Here is a 17855-nt window from a genome sequence, read left to right as displayed (position 1 = left end):
GCAGCGCTGAGACCCGGCGCTGAGGGCTCTGAGGGGAAGGCAGTGAGCGATGGAGCCGGTGCTGAGGGCGCTGAGGGCTCTGAGGGGAAGGCAGTGAGCGATGGAGCCGGTGCTGAGGGCGCTGAGGGCAGGGCAGCGCTCAGACCCGGCGCGCGCGCCCCGCACTTTTCGAACCGCGCGCCAACTCCCGAGTCCGGGCGCTACCACAGCTGCTGCCCCAGCGGGTGCCGCCGGCCGCTCCTTCCTTCTCCTCCCTGTCGAACAGCAGAGCCGCTGGGGGATAATTCCCGAGCTCTTTATCATAAATGAAAGTAAAAAAGCCTTGCTTTGTCGGCTGTTCCTTTGTTCGCGTCAATTTTTGCTCGCGTGTTATGGAAAACACCCCCGCTTTTCTTCCTGGTTTGTCACTTTCAAAGCGTCCGCTGCCACAGGAGCCAGCCCCCGTGTTCCCAGCACACCTGTCCGGCCGGAAACAGGAACCTAGCAGAGGCGAGCAGAAGCCAGCGGCACCAGGAGGCGGAACCCTTCTTTTCGAGGGCTGGGAAAAGTTGCCGGGGGGAAGGTAAAGCTATTGCGCTGTAAGGTTCGCACATGGCGGCGGTGAGGCCGGGCCGGGGGCGGCGGGACTGGGGGTCCCTCGATATCTCCCGGGAGGGGAGGGTTGGGCTGCGGGCTGTGTTTCGTGTTCCCGCTCTAGGGAACCCTTGGGTTATATTGTAAAGAGCGGTTTGCCCTTATTCTCTGTGCTGTATGTGCATCTGCTCTTATGCTGTATGTGCATACATTTATGTGGTTCAGTGTTTTAAAAAACCCCTGAACTCCAGTTTCCTGCAGCAGCACGGGGTTTGCTGTCGCTGCTTTGGAACAGAGCGTGGTACCCACTGCAACTCTGCTCATAAGGTTGTTCGTGGCTTTTAATGCACTGATTTGTCCCTGATTCGCTGTTCTAATCACGTTAATTTGCGTGTCGCTGAACTGTTTTGTCTCCCTGCAGAGGAACAGAGGGTGTGTCCTGGTGTGACACCTTGGATGGCAGCATGGAGAAGGAACAGGTTTCCAAACGTCTCTATGTTGGAGGACTTGGCCACACGGTTTCCAAGGCTGAGCTGGAAGAAAGATTTGGCAATTTTGGGCGTGTTTTGGAGGCAGAGATTATTACCAGGAAAGATGATCAGGGTAACGGTTTTCTTTCAATTTTTAAAAGTTATTTGCTTTTCTGTTTAGAGCATGAAATAGAATTTTTGCTTTAGAGACAGTTGTGTTTTAAAAGAATGATGAAACTACATGAAATTAACTTAACGTTTGTCATTGATCAGGAAACCCTACGAAAACTTTTGCTTACATCAGTGTGAACATTTCTGATGCAGATCTGAAAAAGTGTAAGTACTTTTTTGGTTTTGTTTTTTTTTCCCTTAGTTATGTTTTTGAGCCAAGTTACATTGCTGATAGCTCATCCCATGTTGTCACATCCAGCTGTGGTCATGGTAGAGCCTCTTTCATTTTCTTGTCACGTTGATTTTAATTTCTTTAAGCTGCAGCTTTGTGGAAGCTGCTTTGCTGAAGTTTTCAGAAATTGCTGTGAGCAGATTGAAAAGATCCCTTGTGACTGAAGGAGGTGATTTGTGAGTTTCAGAGCCTCAGGGAATAGTCTGCCTTGGAAGAGACCTTAATGATCATCTCATGATGGATGAGTCCATGGCAGGGACTCCTTCCACTGTCCCAGGCTGCTCCAAGCCCTGTCCAGCCTGGCCTGGGACACTTCCAGGGCTGGGGCAGCCACAGCTGCTGTGGGCACCCTGTTTGTTTGTTCTAAGCCTTTTACGGCTCATGTGCTTTTGTCAGATCTATAAAACACTGAAATTGATTTCTGTGAGAGGACAGCCAGAAGAAGAGCTGATGTAAAGCTCCTTCTGCAATGTGCCCCTGGCTCTGGGGAATGCTGCATTAGGTACTTTTGAAGGGAGAACTTCAGTTTTGGCTGTAAACCTGCTGGTTTAAGATTTGGATATTAGCCCTCTCAGCTGCAGCCCTGACCCAAGTGGACAATCAGGTACAAGGTGATGCTGGGGGAGCCTCAGGCTGTCATACAAGGAGGCCTAGTGAACTCTGTGAGTGCTTTTTTTTTTTTCTGTAGAAAATACTCATCTCTCATCTTTGTTTTGCAGGCATGTCAGTTTTAAATAAAACAAAATGGAAAGGGGGGACACTCCAAATTGAGTTGGCCAAAGAAAGCTTTTTGCACAGGTAAAAACCAATCTTTCAAATGTATGTTGTTGCTAAAACTGCCCTTTTTCTGCTTATCTGATAATGTTGTGGCTGTACTTTGATTTTGTACTCTCTTATTGTTTCAGTTTTGATAGATTCTCTGGGCTGTTGCTTTACCTTTGATGCTGTAACAGGTTTTGCATCACTGTTCCCTCAGGGGTGATGGGGTTCATCCCCTGAGTGGGGGAAGTCCCAGTGGCTGCTGTTCTTTGGGAGGGGATCACTGCCAGCTCCAATTCTGCACCTTTTTCCATGGGTGATATGCTTTCTGGTACAGGCTGGCCACGGAGAGGGAGGAAGCAAAGCTGCAGAAAGAAAAACCACAGAGAAATGACCAAATGTGTCTGTTGGAATCACTGAAAAATAAGGGAGTTGTGGATTTCCACATGAGAGCAGTACCAGGTACAGAGGTGCCAGACCATAAGGTATGGTGGGGTAGATGTATAAGAGAAATAAAACAACAAAAAGCAAGCTCATTGCATCTAAATTCATGCCAGATTTATTATTTATGTAAAGAAACTTCATTATTAAGAGTGACAGTCCAAGCTGTGGAAAGTACTCTGAGGAAATACCTTGTGTGTAGACAGGAGAGGGCTCCTGTCATTCTTTGCAATGGGTGGAAATGATCATGGACATACTGTCCACTGTTCCTCACTGATACTGGGAATGTGCTTGTGTCACCCTTAAAAGCTTGTAAAGGGAATTATTTCCATGCACCACACAACTTTTGGTGGGTGGGTTGGGCTTCAGCACAGGATCAGGGTCTGCCCATGCAAATTTAGGCAGCAAAATTTATATTTACTATAAAATTTTCAAAACTGTTTGCTAAGCACAGAGTGGTTTTTAAAATATTTTTTGTGAAAAGGGGGAAAAGAGCAAAATAATAGTGATCCTGTCTTTGTAGGTACCAGTGTTGATTCATAAACCAGAAACCCCGTGCTAAAAACAGCACTTGTAAAGAAATTTATTTCTTTATTATCACTCTTTATTTGTAGGTTTTAGAAATTTTTATTTGGTTGGCTTTGGTTTGTTTTGTTTTTGAGGAGGCTGGCCAAGTTGTGTGGTAGGGTTCATGAGAGAGAATAGAGAAAAAATAATTAATCACATGTGGTTCTTTATTAGTGTTTTTGTTATTCAAGAATAAAAATTTGTTTTATTCCAGAGTTACTTCTACTCTCTTTTTTTAACACTTGAGTATTTTTCTTTTCTTTCAGAAATGGGTTGTTGGAAAATTTGGCAGAGTCTTGCCTATCCTGCACCTCAGGAATCAACAAAAAAATAAAATATCCTTTTCTGATTGTTTGCCCTTGAACACAATTCCCTTCTTTCTTTTGTCATATAGGAAAACAGTTGCTTGACAGTCCTAAATTTTACTCCTCTGTCAGGCTTAATTTACTGAATCCCCCAAGTAAACCCTGCAGTAAGTTTGTGTGACTTGAGCAGTTGTTTTACACTGCACTCAGTTGCTTAAAGGCTTGTGGTCATAGCATGAGAAAAGATTCTTTGCTGTCCTTCCCTGCAGAATTCAGCCTCTTCATAAAGCCCCGAGTCTGCTGAAAGAACTGGGACCTTTCAAATCCTTAACTCATTCTAACGTGGTGAAGTACGACCCCTCCAAGTACTGCCACAACCTGAGGAAGCTGGAGGCAGAGCTGGCACCTGCAGCCCCTGTGGCCCAGCTCACCTGGAGCCTGCCAGGGGGGGACGGCAGCAGGAAGAGGAGAGGGGAATCCCCTGGCACCGGGAAAGCTCCGCAGAAACGGAGGCAGCCCCTGGATGGAGCAGCTCTGCCCTCTGGGCGCCCTTCACGTCCCAAACACACAGACTCACCCCAGCTCGGCCAAAGATCAAAACCCAAACCTGCTGAGGAGTTGGAATTGCCTCCAGCAAGGAGATTGGATGGGAAAATACCTAAAAATGCTAATGGAGTTACAGCCAAAAATAATAGCAGTGTTTCTGATAGTGACGTTGATTCTGAAGAGGAGATCAGAGCAATGGTAAAGAAAGAGGCAGAAAGACAGAAAGCTGAAAATGTTGAGACTGAAAGTGAGCACCTGGAAATTGTTGGGGATAATTTTGAATTAAAATACAGTAGCCACTGGTCCTTAAGCAATTCAGATGCCATGAAGAAAGTTATCAAAGGAAGTAACAAAGAGAAAGAGGCTATGGAATGTGATAATGGTTATGATTCAGCAGATACAGATGAAATCATTGCTGAAAGTAAAACTCCAGAAGACTTGAAACAGGAGAGGATGAAAAATAAAGAAATATTAGCTAAAAAAAAAAGTGGTTTGGTAAATAGCTCCTCACTGAAACCTCGCAGTTTAAAAGGAGAACACATTGAAAGAAAAGGGAAAAGCAAAAAATCCAAAATTGCTGCCCTGCAGAGTACAGCAGCCAGCAGTACAGCAGAGACATGGGATAGTGACAGCTCTTGTTCAGAGTCTGAAACCAGCTCTGATTATGAGTCCATGATGCAGAACTGTTACCGCCTAGACTTTACCTTGGATGACTTAAAAGCACTGGCCACAGAAAACACTGGGACACCTGCAGAGGGGTCAGGCAGTGAACAGACTCCTTGTCAGTCCAGTGCTGAAGATAATCCCAAGGGTAATACTGGAAATAAACCAAAACTTTGTAAATTTCACCCTGCAGTTAAAAAAAGCCCCATCTGTCCTGAAGATGTGCTGGCTGATATTTTAGCAGGGGAGGAGGATGCTGTTAAGGAAAGCTCCAAGGGACAGAATAATTCATGTTTGAAATATCAGCCCTTCAGAGGAATAGGGTCCCTTTGTGTAAAAGAGTCAAGTAAGGACAGCACTTGCTTAAAGAAGAAGTCTGTAGAAAGTTTGGGAGTTGAAGCTTGTACATCTCATTTTGGGGAGAAGTCATCTAAAAAGCAGCCAAAGGACCATCCCTTGTGTTCACTTGAAGTCAGCAGCAAAAAGAGACACAAAGTGCCTTTTGAACAGCATGAGGAACTGTCAGCTGCTGCCTCCTCAGCAGGTCAGAGACTTCAGCCTGGTTCCAGGCCTCATTTGCAAGGGAAGAACAAAGGTGTGAGTTCTCTGCAAGACCAAAGTTCAGAGCACAGAGCTGCTGCTGCCAGTACTGATCATGGTGATGGGAGCAGTGACATGGACAGTGATGCCGCAGGGGCCCAGGAGCACCTTAAACAGCAGCTGAAGAGGCCAAAACTGCTTTCCAAAACATTAAAGAGGAATACAAGCAAAAAAACCCCAGAATGTGAAGGTAATAAAGGTGGGAATGAGAACACCAGCCCTCGGGAAGATAAGGAGATTTGTCTTCGAGCTGCTGCCTCAAAGGAGCCCAGTACAATAGAGAAACAGCTGCAGGACAACCAGAGGAGGCTGGCAGCTCTGGAGGAGAGACACAGAGAGAGGGAATTACAGAAGAAACTCATTCAAGGAGCTCTTTCAAATCTGGTAATTACATCTTCTACCTGAATAGTACACAATACAAGGAAGAGGGTAATTAGTACATGTGGGATAAGATGTTTTAAAATCATAATCTGGAATTTCTAATGACAATGCCAGTTTTCTTTTCAGAGTATACAAAATGCTGCATACCCCCTCCCTGCAATACCTGTAGAGTTGCAAGAGGAATACTGGGTTCCTGTTTTTGTGTCATGAAAGCATCTTTAAGATAATTGTGTCAGAGCACAGCAGGTATTTGATGTGTTTGACTTGACAGTTCACTCCTTCCTAGGACAGGCAGCCAGCAGGACAGCACAAACACATCATATTTGATTCTGATGTGGAAGATGAAGCTGAAGTGGATGAGATGTTGAAAAAGGATGGAAGTTTGGGAAATGGGCATGGAGAAGTAAGTGTTACTGGGAAAAAATCAGTATGATGTAATCAGAAAGTTGAATTTTTATACCAAACTATCTCATATTGTAACACCTGAGTTTTCCTTTGCATGGGTATTTTGGCTATGATAAAACTGAATAGTCATACCTGTAAAGCAGAATTGCACAAGGTGTGTGGACAGGTAAGATTTGAAGCATATGGATCAGGAAGGGAGCTGGTTGTGCAAGAAATCTGCTTTTTCAGCTAAACTGGAGAGCACATGAACAAAGTTGGTACTGATTTACATTGTGTCATTTATGTGAACAGCTGCTTTTCTCTTTTCTGTTTGTGTAACAAAGGATAAGTTGGCTCCCAAACCTTCGGGCAGACTGTTTGAGAGCAGTGAGGATGAGGAAGAGGATACGGATGATGAGCGATTCAAAATTAAGCCCCAGTTTGAAGGCAAAGCTGGTGAAAAAGTGAGTGAAGCCATTACTGTAATTTAGTTTTCCTCTAAGTCTCCATAGCACACTTCAAAAGAACATAATTTGTGTCTTTTCATTCTTGCTGAATATGATTTTTATGAACTTGAAACAGAATTCCCGTAAAGGAACGACATAATGTGTGGTGGGGAGTGGGAGGAGTTTCTCTGACACTGCCATCTTCATATACAAAGAAATTACTGAAAAAGGCATCAAAAGCTAAACATAAAGAGTATGTTGCCATTGTTCTAGTAAAAAAGAAAAAAAGTTACTGAATTATGATTTTCTTCTCCAGTGCTTAATAGCATCTGTTTCATTTGTTCAGCTCCTGCAGCTGCAATCTCGCTTTGGCACCGATGAAAGGTTCCGCATGGATGCTCGATTCCTTGAGAGTGACAGTGAGGAAGAAGGTAAGGCTGATCACATTTCCTGGTTACTGCTGGCCACAGAGCCTTCCAGCAGCCTTTCTTGCTTTACTGCATCTGGTGTAGAGCGTCTGTCAGTGGCAGGGTTGCACAGTTGTGTGATGCAATCAGGGAACGGGTTAAATAAATGTTCTGACTTTGCCATGAAATAGATGCTTGTGACATTTCTAATGAAAGGTTTTCTACAGTGCAAGGTAGAAAACCTTCAAGTAGCTTCAAGATAAAAGGAAGTGATGTGTTCATAGATGTGAGCTCTACTAGAGCTATAGTAAATGTTATACATCCCACATTACAGGCTTAGCAGAGTAAATAGAATGTATTTCTTTTTCTCTTAGCAGAGACAAACAGTGTAAAGGCAGATGAAGAAGAGGAGCTTGCTGCAGAGAAAAAGAAAAATCTGCAAATACTGGGAAGCCTCCTGAATATCAACCTGGAGCAGCCCAAGCCAAATAAAACAGCCACAAGTGTGAAGAAATTCAAGTATGAATTATCTGCTATCAGTAAAGAAGGAGGTTTAGGAAGGCTTAGGAAGGAGGCTGAAAGACCCTGAAATCTTTGAATTTTGGAAGATGGGCATAAAGGGTTCTTGTGTGTTGGTTTGGGTTTTTTACTCCACTAGACTATTTGAATTTATGCAGTGCTTGGTACTAGAAGAAATATATCCACATCTATATGGATTAGCTGTGTTTATGTAGCTCCTCAAGAGATGATCAAGTGCAGGTCCTCACTGCATAACATACAAGTGAGGGCTGTGTTTTATCAGAAACATCACAATTTGATTAAATCCACTTCTCCTTATATGTTTCCTGACCCAGACAGTGACTAGAGGGTGCTTTCTAACTGCCAGTTACATTTTGGATCGATTTAGACCTTGTTTGGTAAAGGAACTAATCTGAATCTTGCTCTGACTGTAAAATTTTGAGGTAGCTTTCATTTTAGCATTTAGATTGTACACTGGTGTTTATTTTTCTTTCTATTTTTACAGAGATATAAATGCCCTCCGTTATGATCCAACAAGAGAGGACCATGCAGTTTTTGAAAGGAAACCAAGTGCTACAGAAAAGGAGAGGTAGTATTACAGCTCGGTAACTAAGTTGTGTTTCCTCCCATGCAAAGATGGTTATAGCAACAGACTGAGTTTGAAACCATCCAGATCGATCTGATTCTAATTTAGTTCTCTCTCCGGTGGCTAAAATCAAGATATAATAGGAACTCTGACTACTAAAACCAACATGTAGTGTCATCTTTCCTTTCTAGTCCATCTGTTTTCTAGATGCCATTTTCTGTCCTCACTGAAGGTCAGAAAGATCAATTCAGGGACTTGAAGATTTGCAGGTCTGTGGGAAAAGCTTAAGAAATTTGTACTAAAGATTGATCAGATTAAGAAATCTGTGCTACCTTGATTTCTGTGTAACCGTGTATTCAGTGAAAAGTCAATTAAGGACGTGGCTTATTACAAAGGACTCTTGTTCCTGCCTTTAGACTCAAACCTGTGATGTTTCCCCACTGCTTACCCTTGATAATGAACCACTCCTTAATGGGCTTGGATATGCTTAGGGAGACATTCAGAGCAAGGTGGCTCTTAGGGAAGCTGTCTCTGAAAAGGACGTGTGCTGTGTTGCTATCTTTTAACAATCTCATTTCAGTAAAGCCAAAAGGAAGAAGAAAGAAGAGAGTGAGACACTGCCTCAAGTGTCTGAAGAAATCTATTATGATATTGCTGCTGATTTGAAAGACTTGTTTGGATCTTCAAAGAAAACACCAGAAAAGACGGAGGAAATACCCTGGGACAAAGAAGATGCACAGGACTCTGCCCCAGATGACCATTTGGGACCTTTGCCTGAGAACGACACAGCTCAGGAGTCGAGTTCTTTCAAGTTTTCCTTCTTTGGAGACATAGAGGAGTTGGGCATCAAAGAAGGTAACAGCAGAATGTGTAAAAGATCCCTAGAACACAGTGGAAAATACTGGAGGAAAGATACAGCTAGGAAAATCTGGGAGGAGAACATTCTGTCCTTCCTAAATCTGTCTTCTCCACTGTAAGTATTTCACTTGAAAAGAGAAATTTTTCCTGACCAGTAGAGGAATAATCTGGTTTTGGCTTTTTTTCTCTGTGGGTGCTGTCATTGCAGAGCCTTATGCCCTTGGAACAATAAAGCCGGTAAAAGCCACATGGCAAGAGGATCCACGTTTCCAAGACAGCAGTTCTGAGGGTGATGATGAACCTGAGATGTCAGAGATTGAACAGGACCAAGAAACGCAAGTTCCATTTCTCTTTGTTGTCTACTTGGCTGTAGTAGTTGGATGCTGTGGGAATATTAACTCAGGAAATGGGAAAGGGACATTGCACACCTCTGAGCAACCAAAGTCATCTCGGAAAATCGTTTGTGCTGCACAGAGTCAAAACTCCCAGCAGCGCATTTGATGTGAAGATGAATATGGGAAGAGAGAGTTGAGCACAAGAAATTAACTGGGTCATTTTGGTTTGACCAACTCCAAAGTGAGTTTGGCTAAAAGCCAAAGACACAGTCAGTTTTCTCTTTAAAAGAGGGTTTTGTAAAATAAAAAGCTCTATTTGGGGTTCCTAGGGAATAAAGCTTTTCAATGGATACCATTTCTCTGAAGCACTCCAGTTTGAAGTCATGTTCATGGAATTTGATAGTACAATTTAGGATGCTCAAATCCCTTTGTCCTTGTCTAGGTTTCTTTCTTTACCACGCACAGAAAGTGCTAGAGTTTTTTTCTTCTCCAAAGATGATGAACGCCTAAGAGGTATGACAGAATTTCTTCAACCCCTTTTGTGGTTTTTTTTTTTTCCTTTTAAACCCTTCCTGGAATTCAGTGAGGAGGAAAAAATGCTGCCTAGTTATGAAAGTCAAAATTTTCTAGTCAAAATTTGCCACCCTTATTTGTGGTCCAAGTTGTGGTAGAATCCTGTGAGAAAGTCCTGGTAAAATAGAGGTCAAGCAGATTTCTGGCTTTCTTTTCTTTCAGACAATTACCGAATTGGAATGTGGACTTGTAGAGTTTACCAAAAAATCACTCACATGACAGCTTACCTAGACATTTTGGTTCCTTGCCAGCGTATTTTAGTGAACTGCAGTCTTCCAGCCTGATTTACAGGGTGTGTTGAAATGGAGAGCTCAGGCCTCAGCAGGCCTCAGTTCTGGGGGAAGATGGGGGGTGCTGGTGCTGAGCTTCAAATGAAAGAGCTGCAATTTCACTGCAGTTCAGATTGCAGCATGTTGAGGAAAACTGCTGCTGCCTTTCTTTCCATGTTCTTAGCACAGCAGGCCGCAGTAGGGAACATTTCTGCTGCAGCCAAGGTGTGGTGGGGGGCAGGAGAACAGGAAGGATGGTGAAGAATTGATTTCTGCTTTTAGTGCTGTGTTGGTCATGATTGTTAGAAGCAGCAGCACAATCACAAGCGTTTAAGCCTATTAATTGGTTGTTTCTGTTTTGCAGAAGGCCCAAAGTTATTCTGTAGATCAGAAGAGCTCAGTGAAGAAAAAGAGGGTTGGGAAGACAGACGTAGATTATTGCTTGAGGTGAGTATGTAACATCTGTTCCCTGGTAAGTCTGGGTGAAAGCTGAGCCTGGGGAGGGACTGCAGGTATGAATGTGCATGCAAAATGAATTCAGGACCTCGAGAAGAGCTTTAAATTTGTAATGAAGAGGGAAGAGAAGTTTTTTAGAGTACCAGTGTGTATAACATCACGTTGTGTGTTCCAGTCAGGTAAACCACTACATCTCTGTATGTTACAGGAGCAGCTACTTAACTGTATGTTAGGAATGTATTTAAGAGAAAAAGTGGATTCAAAAACTTATAATACTATGTTGTATATTCACCATTTTCAGGAATGCAGGAAGAAGCACAAGGATGCCAAAAGAAAAGTGAGAGCAAAACAATAAATTTTCTTTCACAGATCAAAAACTTTTCCTCTTTTTCTTCTTTGAAGGAGTTGCCAAACAACGTTACTTTCAAAATCCTTTCAAAGGTCTAACAGGGATCAATATCAGCAAACCCTGTTAGGCCGTGTTTGGGAGCTGGGGCTGAGGCTCTTGTGTCCTGGGGAGCCACGGGAAGGCTCCAGTCCTGACTGTGCGGCCAGGCCGGGGCCATGGAGCTCCAGCCCATCCCTGGTGGATGCAAGGGCCAGCAGGAATGTCAAGGGACCCCAGGGCCAGGCCAGGCCAGGCCAGAGCAGTGCCCCCAGCCCTCCAGGAGGGGATGGCCTCTGCCAAGCCCAGCCTGGGCACTGCCCCCAGCCCAGAGCCCTGAGGTGTGGGGCCCCTCTGGTCCCTGGGCAGCCACGTCCCTGCCCTACCTTCTCCTCCCGCTGTCAGGTCGCACTGACACTTGGCCTGAGCCCAGCGTTCCCTTTTGGGGCCAAGGGAAATCTCTGCTCCTGCCTCTGGCACAGGGCGCTCTGCCAGCAGGTCAGGGAAGGAGACAGCCCCAGAGAGAGGCGCGAGCAGTGGAGGAAAGCCAACATCACTGCAGTCTTGCAAAAGGGCACCAAGAAGGAGCCAGGAAAATGCAGGCCCATCAGCCTCAGCTCCATCCCCAGAAAGGTGACAGAACAGCTCCTCTTGGATGCCATCTCTGAGCCTGTGCAGTAACAGGAATGGAAACCATGCTTGACCAATCCCACAGCCCCCTCTGCTGCAGTGACTGGCTGGGTTTGTGAGGGGAGAGCAGTGGTTGTTGTCAGCTGGGACTTCAGCAAGGCTTTGTCCCTGCCTCCCCTAACAGGCTCCTGAGGCAGCTCAGGGCCAGTGGGGCAGAGAAGTGGCCAGGGGAGCTCCAAACTCAGATAGCTGTGAGCTCAGGGGGCCGTGCTGGGGCCAGCCTTGTTTGCCTTATTCCCCAGTGACCTGGCAGAAGGGACAGAGCGCTGCCTCAGCGTTTGCTGATGGGACAGAACCGGGAGCAGGGGCTGAGGCACCACAAGGCTCTGCTGCCCTTCAGTGAGACCTGGACAGGCTCGAGAGTTGAGCAGAGAGGGACCAAATGAAATTGCACTGGGGAAAGTCTCTAGAAGAGCTTCAGGCTCTGTAATTACCAGGTAAGAGAAGTGTTTTAGTATTCTGGAGTCTATAACGGTGTCTTGTAATGTCGAGTCAGGGAAACCCCTGCTTCTGTGTGTGTTCCAGGACCAGTTCCTTGTATGTATGTCAAGAAAGTCTTGGAGAGAAACATGAATGAACTCAGAAACTTCCCCTGATATTATTTTGGATTTTCACAGTTTTCTGGAATGCCAGGTGAAGTGTAAGGATGCCAAAAGGAAAGTGAAAGCAAACCAATAAATCTTTAAAACATCAGAAGCATCTCCAGTTTGTTCCTTGAAGAAGTTGCCAAACAATGTGACTTTTGAAATCCTTTGAAAGATCTAATAGGAAAAAAGCATTGGCCAAAAGTGCTGCCCTGTGTTTCTGAACAGCAACATGCATTTTGTGTTGATGCAAGGTTTGTACCAGGGTTTGGGGTTTTGTGTGTGTGTGTGCTTTGAATGTGAGTCTTTGCAGGACTATTAATAATTAGACCATGTACTGAAGAGAACATGTTACTGTGTTGTGCTGTCCAGTGCTGAAGAGGGTTGAGACAGAGCAGGTAGCTGTGTGTCTGTGTGTAAGTTGCAGGAGCAGCACCGGAGCAGTGCCCAGGGCCTGGAGAAGCAAACGGGTTCCCGGTGCTGAGGACAAAGCGTCCAGAGCTCGGGATTGTCCGGCCAAGCTCTTCTGGCTCCTTGTGCTTCGAGCCCTGGCCGGGAGCCCTGCAGAGCCCCGGGTGCAGCTTCCCAACTTCCCCCTCTTCCTCTGCCTCCTCCCTGTCTCCAGGGTAAAGGCACTCCCGGGCATTGCACTGGCTGTGCCTCCATCCTAGACCAGTGAAGGGATCGTTTCCCAGCCAAGGTGGCTCTCCCATGGAGACAGGAAAATGGACAAACTCCTGCTGCCCCAGCATCAGGCAGGTGCAGGGTGTCCCTGCCTGTCAGCCCCTGCCCTGCTTCCCAGAGATCCCACTGATTGTTCTAGAAGTCATGGATCTGGATTTCCAGGAGCATGTTTACAAAGACATCAATGACAAAAATTGACAAGAATTGTTTGTGCGTCTCTTCCTGATTTCTTTCCAAGGTATTTTCTAGTAGGAAAGCATGGACCAAACTGGCAAAGTTCCTATAATGCAGGAAAAGCATCCTCCTGCCTTTGACTTGAGTTGAGAACTGTTGCAAGCTCTCCTTGTCAAATGTACACAGAAAATTCTCAGTGAATTTTCTGTGTTTCCATTGAGTCAGTATAAGAGATGATGTTTCTAAGGAGCTTAATACTAATTTTTCCATTTATATGAAATGTCAAAGTTATTAGTTCATAGGATGACAGGATAACAGAGGTCTGGAGGCAGCTGTGGTGGTCTCCAGGTTTATCTCCTGTAGCCAGCGGTGATCAGCAGCAGCATCAAATCAGGTTCATCTTAGTTTTCTCCAGACAGGTCTTGAGGAAAACGTCAGTTCACCTAGAGCAGGGTTTGAATCTCTGCCGTGCAGGAGACTCCGCACCGGCTCTCTGGGCCACCGGCTGCCAGGGGCAGGAGCAGAGATTTCTCTTGGCCGGGGCTGGAGCCCTGGCGTGGCAGTGCCTGAACAGCACCTTCCTGCCTGCAGTACCACCCTCGATGGCTGCCCCAGGGCCTGGCATTTGACCCTGCACTTGCTGCAGGAGTCCTGGCCCTGGTTCCACCCTGAGCAAATGCTCGGACCCATCTCAGAACCTCGGTGCCCGAGGGGGCCGCCACAAGTGGATGCCAGGGACTTGAGGCCATGGCTGCCCCAATTTTGGGTACACGGTGCTGATGTCAGAGTGGCCATTGTGACCTGTGCCACCAAGGCCCCAAAAGGCAACGCTGGGCTCAGGCCGAGTGTCAGTGCGACCTGACAACGGGAGGAGAAGGTAGGGCAGGGATGCGGCTGCCCAGGGACCAGAGGGGCCCCACACCTCGGGGCTCTGGGCCTGTGCTGCAGGCTCACCTGCCTCTCCCTTCCCAGAATCAGCAGAGGAACAACCAGAGGACACTGTGGTGTTCCTCACCGCAGCGACGGGAGGAGAAGGCGGACAGCAGCAGGGCTCACTCAGGGCTGAGCAGGGAGTAGAGCCTCGTGGCACAGGGCCTGTTCTGCAAACTCCCCCCCACTCTTCTTTCTCCCATAGAGAGAGAGCACCAACACCTCAAAGCGACCATGTCACTCGAGGACAGGGACGCAGCACAGACACCGGCCATGTCTGACAGCGAGCAGGAGAGCCCTGGTGCCAGGGAGCCAGGTGAGGGCAAAGCAGCCCTCTGACAGCCTGGCCCAGGGGCTCTTGTGGCAGCAGGCAGTGTGGGGACCAGAGCAGAGGCAGGAGCTGCTCAGCCATGCTGGGGCTGGGAGCCTCCTTCCTGCCCAAGTTGGGCCCAGATGGGCCAGGGGGCAGCTCCTGGGACAGCCGTGCCCACAATGGCCACTGCTCTGCAAGGCCTCCAGCCCTGCCCATCAGCCAGGCAGGGACAGAGCAGCCTTGGGGCCGATGCTGCTGCAGGCTCAGAGCCCCGCAGAGCTGCTCATGCCCACTGCCACTGGCTCTGTCCCCTGCAGCCTGCATGCTGTGTCGCCGTGCCGAGGCTGACCCGGACATGTGCGGTGAGAAACTGGAGAAGGGTGGGCTCTGTGCTCACGTGTTCTGCATGGTGAGTGGCTCCGGGCGCTCCCTCCACCATTGCAATGAGCAGCTCCTGCCGCCCTCTCCTCATCAGCTCCTCCCCTCGCTTGCAGTTCTTCGCCACTCTGCTACCTCGCCAAGAGATGGACCGCGTTGGACTCATGGGCTTTCTCCCTCGAGATCTCCTAATTGCAGTCCGGCGGGCGGCACAGATGGTGAGAGCCTGACAAGAGCAGGGAGATTTGTGCCTGGCGAGGTTTGCCAGAGCTTAGCGCAGAGAGCAGGAAAGAAAGGCCGGCCCAACAGCCGCGACAAAGTCTGGCTCCCAGCAGCTGTGGCACAGAGGCCCTGGCACAGGAGCCTCCCTCCTCCACCAGGCAGCTCTGTGGGCTGGGACCCAGCAGCGGCCACATCCTGCGCCCTGCCCGGAGCCGTGGGGCTGCCAGGGGAGCCCTCGAGGCTGCTGCTGCTGCTGATGGGGCTGCTTGGCTCTTTCCAGTACTGCTGCGTCTGCGGCCAGAGCGGGGCAACCATCATGTGCTCTGTGCCGGAGTGTGACAGATGGTTCCACCTGCCCTGTGCCAAGGAGGGCGGCTGTGTCAATTTATACGTTACTCCATTCAGGTACCTCATCTCTCTTTGTGGCCCCCCCCGGGGAATGCCCAGCATTTCTCACTTTCCCCATTGCTTTGCCCCCAGCTCCTTCTGCCCTGAGCACCGTCCAGAGCAGGAGGTGGAGGCGACTCCAGAACCGGACACCGTTTGCACCATCTGCATGGAGCCTGTGGAGGACAGAAAGACCTTCACAACCCTGGTGTGCCCAACATGCATAAGGGCCTGGTTCCACAGGGACTGCATCCAGGTTGGAGCCCTCCCCTCAGCCCTGGGGCACAGCAGGTGCTCAGCAGCAGCAGCAGCAGCAGCAGCAGGGCCTCGCTCACCCTGCCTGTGTTTGCCCTGCAGGGACAGGCCATGCGCGCTGGTCTTTTATGCCTCAGGTGCCCCCTGTGCAGAGACAGTGAGGCATTCCTTGTGGAAATGTTCATCTTGGGGATCCGAATCCCCTTCAGGTTGGTGTCCTTCTGCCTGGCCCACCAGCCCAGGAGGGTGCAAGTGCTGTGCTGTGCCAGGCCCTGCCCCAGGAGCCCTGACCCTGCCCTTTCCTGTGAGTCTGGGCTTCAGCTTCGTGCCCAACTTGGAAAAGCGCTGGAGAAAGAGCAGGGACACCCTGGATCTCCATTAGGGGAGGGCAGCAGAAATTCATCATCTCTTCCTTTCTCCATCAGACAGCCGACATGGGAAGACAACGATGCCTTCGCGGAGCTAGGAGAGAGGCATGGCCAGTGCAATGCCAGGGATTGCCTTTACCCTGGAGGCAGGGAGGAGGCAGAGGAAGAGGGGTAAGTTGGGAAGCTGCTCCCAGGGCTCTGCAGGGAAACCACATCTTGGCAAGGGCTCAAAGCGAAAAGAAGTTGAAGAGCTTGGCCAGACAACCTTGTGTGGGTACGCTTTGTCCTCAGTGCCATAATCTTCTTTGCTTGCCCAGGCCCTGGCAATTGCTCCTGTGCTCCTCCTGTGCTGCCGAGGGCACCCACAGGCGCTGCTCTGGCCTGAGAAACAGCACAGACAGATGGGAGTGTGACACCTGTGCTGGGCTCGGAACATGTAGGAGTCAAAGCCCCGGTGTCCCTGGGCTGGGGGCAGTGCCCAGGCTGGGCTTGGCAGAGCGCGTCCACTGCTGGAGGGCTGGGGGCCCTGCTCTGCCCGGGCCTGGCCTGGGCCTGGGCGATCTTTGACATTCCTGCTTGCCCTTACAGCCTCCAGGGATGAGTCAGAGCTCAATGGCCCCAGGCTGGCCAGACAGTCAGGACTGGGGCCTTCTCATGGCTCCCCGGATTTGGAGGCCTTCAGCCCCAGCTCTCATAGCCGCAGGCCATTGGGTCTGGCTCACCAAATTCTGTCTGCAGAGACCAGCAGCCACAGCAGGCCCCAACACGCAGCATGGCAGCAGGCGCTGCCATCCTCCTCGCTGGACAGCAGCAGCCCCAGCACATCAAGGTCAATGTACAGCAGCTCCCCTGACCCTGAGGACAGGGTCCATTCCAGACGTGCTGGGCCTGGCCGTGGGCGAAGCCGCTCTGGCCAGCAAGGTCGGGCCCCAAATCGACTTGTGCCCTTCAGGAGTCGGCATTACCAGAGCAGCAGGACAAGACCAAGGGCTGAGAGGCCCAGACGAAGGGAGACAACTGCACGGGAATCCCCTGGACACAGCCGCTCTCGCCAGAAAGCTCGGGCCCCAAGTCGACTTGTGACCTTGAGGAGTCGGCGTTACAGGAGCAGCAGGACAAGACCAAGGGCTGGGAGGCCCAGGCAAAGGGGGACACCTGCATGGGTATCCCCTGGACACAGCCGCTCCCGCCACCCAGGTCGGGCCACAAATCAACCCATCCAACCAAGGCGTGGCCGTGGCAGGAGCAGCAGGACAAGGCCAAGGACGGAGAGGCCCAGGCGAAGGGACACGTCATCGAGGACGCCCCCCAGACGCAGCCGCTCCCGCCAGCAGCGCCGGGCCTCGACTCAAACTGTGCGGTCCAGGAGTCGCCAGGACAGGAGCAGGAGGACAGCAGCGAGTGCTGAGAGGCCCAGGCACAGGAGGACGCCGTTGGGGACATCCCGCAGGAGCAGCCGCTCCCACCAGCGACGTCGGACCTCAGCTGGGACCTCCAACAGCAGCACATAGTGTCATCTTTTCTTTCCAGTGCATGTGTTCCTTTCCGGAAGTGAAGGTGAGAGCGGTCAGTGCAGGGACCTTGAGATGTGCAGGTCTGTGAGAAAATCATATTGATGTTTCTATTGGCAGGAAAGAAGTGAAAAGTCAGTAAGGATGTGGCTAATTAAAAAGGACTCTTGTTCTTGCCCTTAGACTCCAGCCTGAGATGTTTCCCCACTGCTTACGTGTTGTCTGGTGCGTGTCTGGCCGCCGATGACCTGCCACCCGGCTAGTGACGGAGCGGCCAGGGACGGATCAGCAACAACACCCCAGGTGATCTGCGGGACGCGTGAAGAAACTCTGCAGTCTCGGGAACATCACGGTGGTGTTGTCACACAGCGCAGCAACAGAGAAGACACCAGTATAACTGCAATACCAACACTGAAGATACTTAATAAATAAA

General features: G+C 49.0%; 2 protein-coding genes across 6 annotated transcripts; both read left to right on the top strand.

Moving 5' to 3' along the window:
• Positions 1 to 570: 570 nt before the first annotated feature.
• NOL8 (nucleolar protein 8) lies at positions 571 to 10918 on the top strand. 5 transcript variants are annotated; one of them, XM_036390976.1, is made up of 17 exons: positions 571 to 578; positions 995 to 1176; positions 1317 to 1379; positions 2166 to 2244; positions 2543 to 2690; positions 3480 to 3548; positions 3861 to 5711; positions 5995 to 6111; positions 6437 to 6556; positions 6885 to 6969; positions 7320 to 7464; positions 7970 to 8053; positions 8631 to 8905; positions 9117 to 9243; positions 9686 to 9756; positions 10450 to 10532; positions 10843 to 10918. In XM_036390976.1, the coding sequence occupies exons 2-17, from the start codon at positions 1038 to 1040 to the stop codon at positions 10894 to 10896; spliced, it is 3510 nt and encodes a 1169-aa protein (XP_036246869.1). In that variant the 5' UTR covers positions 571 to 578; positions 995 to 1037; the 3' UTR covers positions 10897 to 10918. The 5 variants fall into 5 exon arrangements, 3 of the variants coding, with proteins under 3 accessions (XP_036246869.1, XP_054372033.1, XP_054372032.1); XR_008508568.1 differs by lacking the exon at positions 571 to 578 and adding an exon at positions 9979 to 10108 and having other exon boundaries at positions 748 to 1176; XM_054516057.1 differs by lacking the exon at positions 571 to 578 and having other exon boundaries at positions 747 to 1176; positions 7323 to 7464.
• Positions 10919 to 14222: 3304 nt separating this feature from the next.
• On the top strand, positions 14223 to 17319 carry LOC118691774 (PHD finger protein 7-like). Its single transcript, XM_054516072.1, is given in 10 exon segments — positions 14223 to 14304; positions 14619 to 14710; positions 14796 to 14897; positions 15182 to 15306; positions 15382 to 15574; positions 15577 to 15752; positions 15969 to 16082; positions 16229 to 16347; positions 16500 to 16622; positions 16967 to 17319. Coding segments are annotated over 10 exon segments (1479 nt in total).
• Positions 17320 to 17855: the final 536 nt, after the last annotated feature.

The sequence above is a fragment of the Molothrus ater genome, chromosome 11 (genome assembly GCF_012460135.2).
Source record: "Molothrus ater isolate BHLD 08-10-18 breed brown headed cowbird chromosome 11, BPBGC_Mater_1.1, whole genome shotgun sequence".
Taxonomy (NCBI): domain Eukaryota; kingdom Metazoa; phylum Chordata; class Aves; order Passeriformes; family Icteridae; genus Molothrus; species Molothrus ater.
Note: the sequence above shows the minus strand (reverse complement) of the source record. Positions and strands in the feature narration are given on the sequence as shown.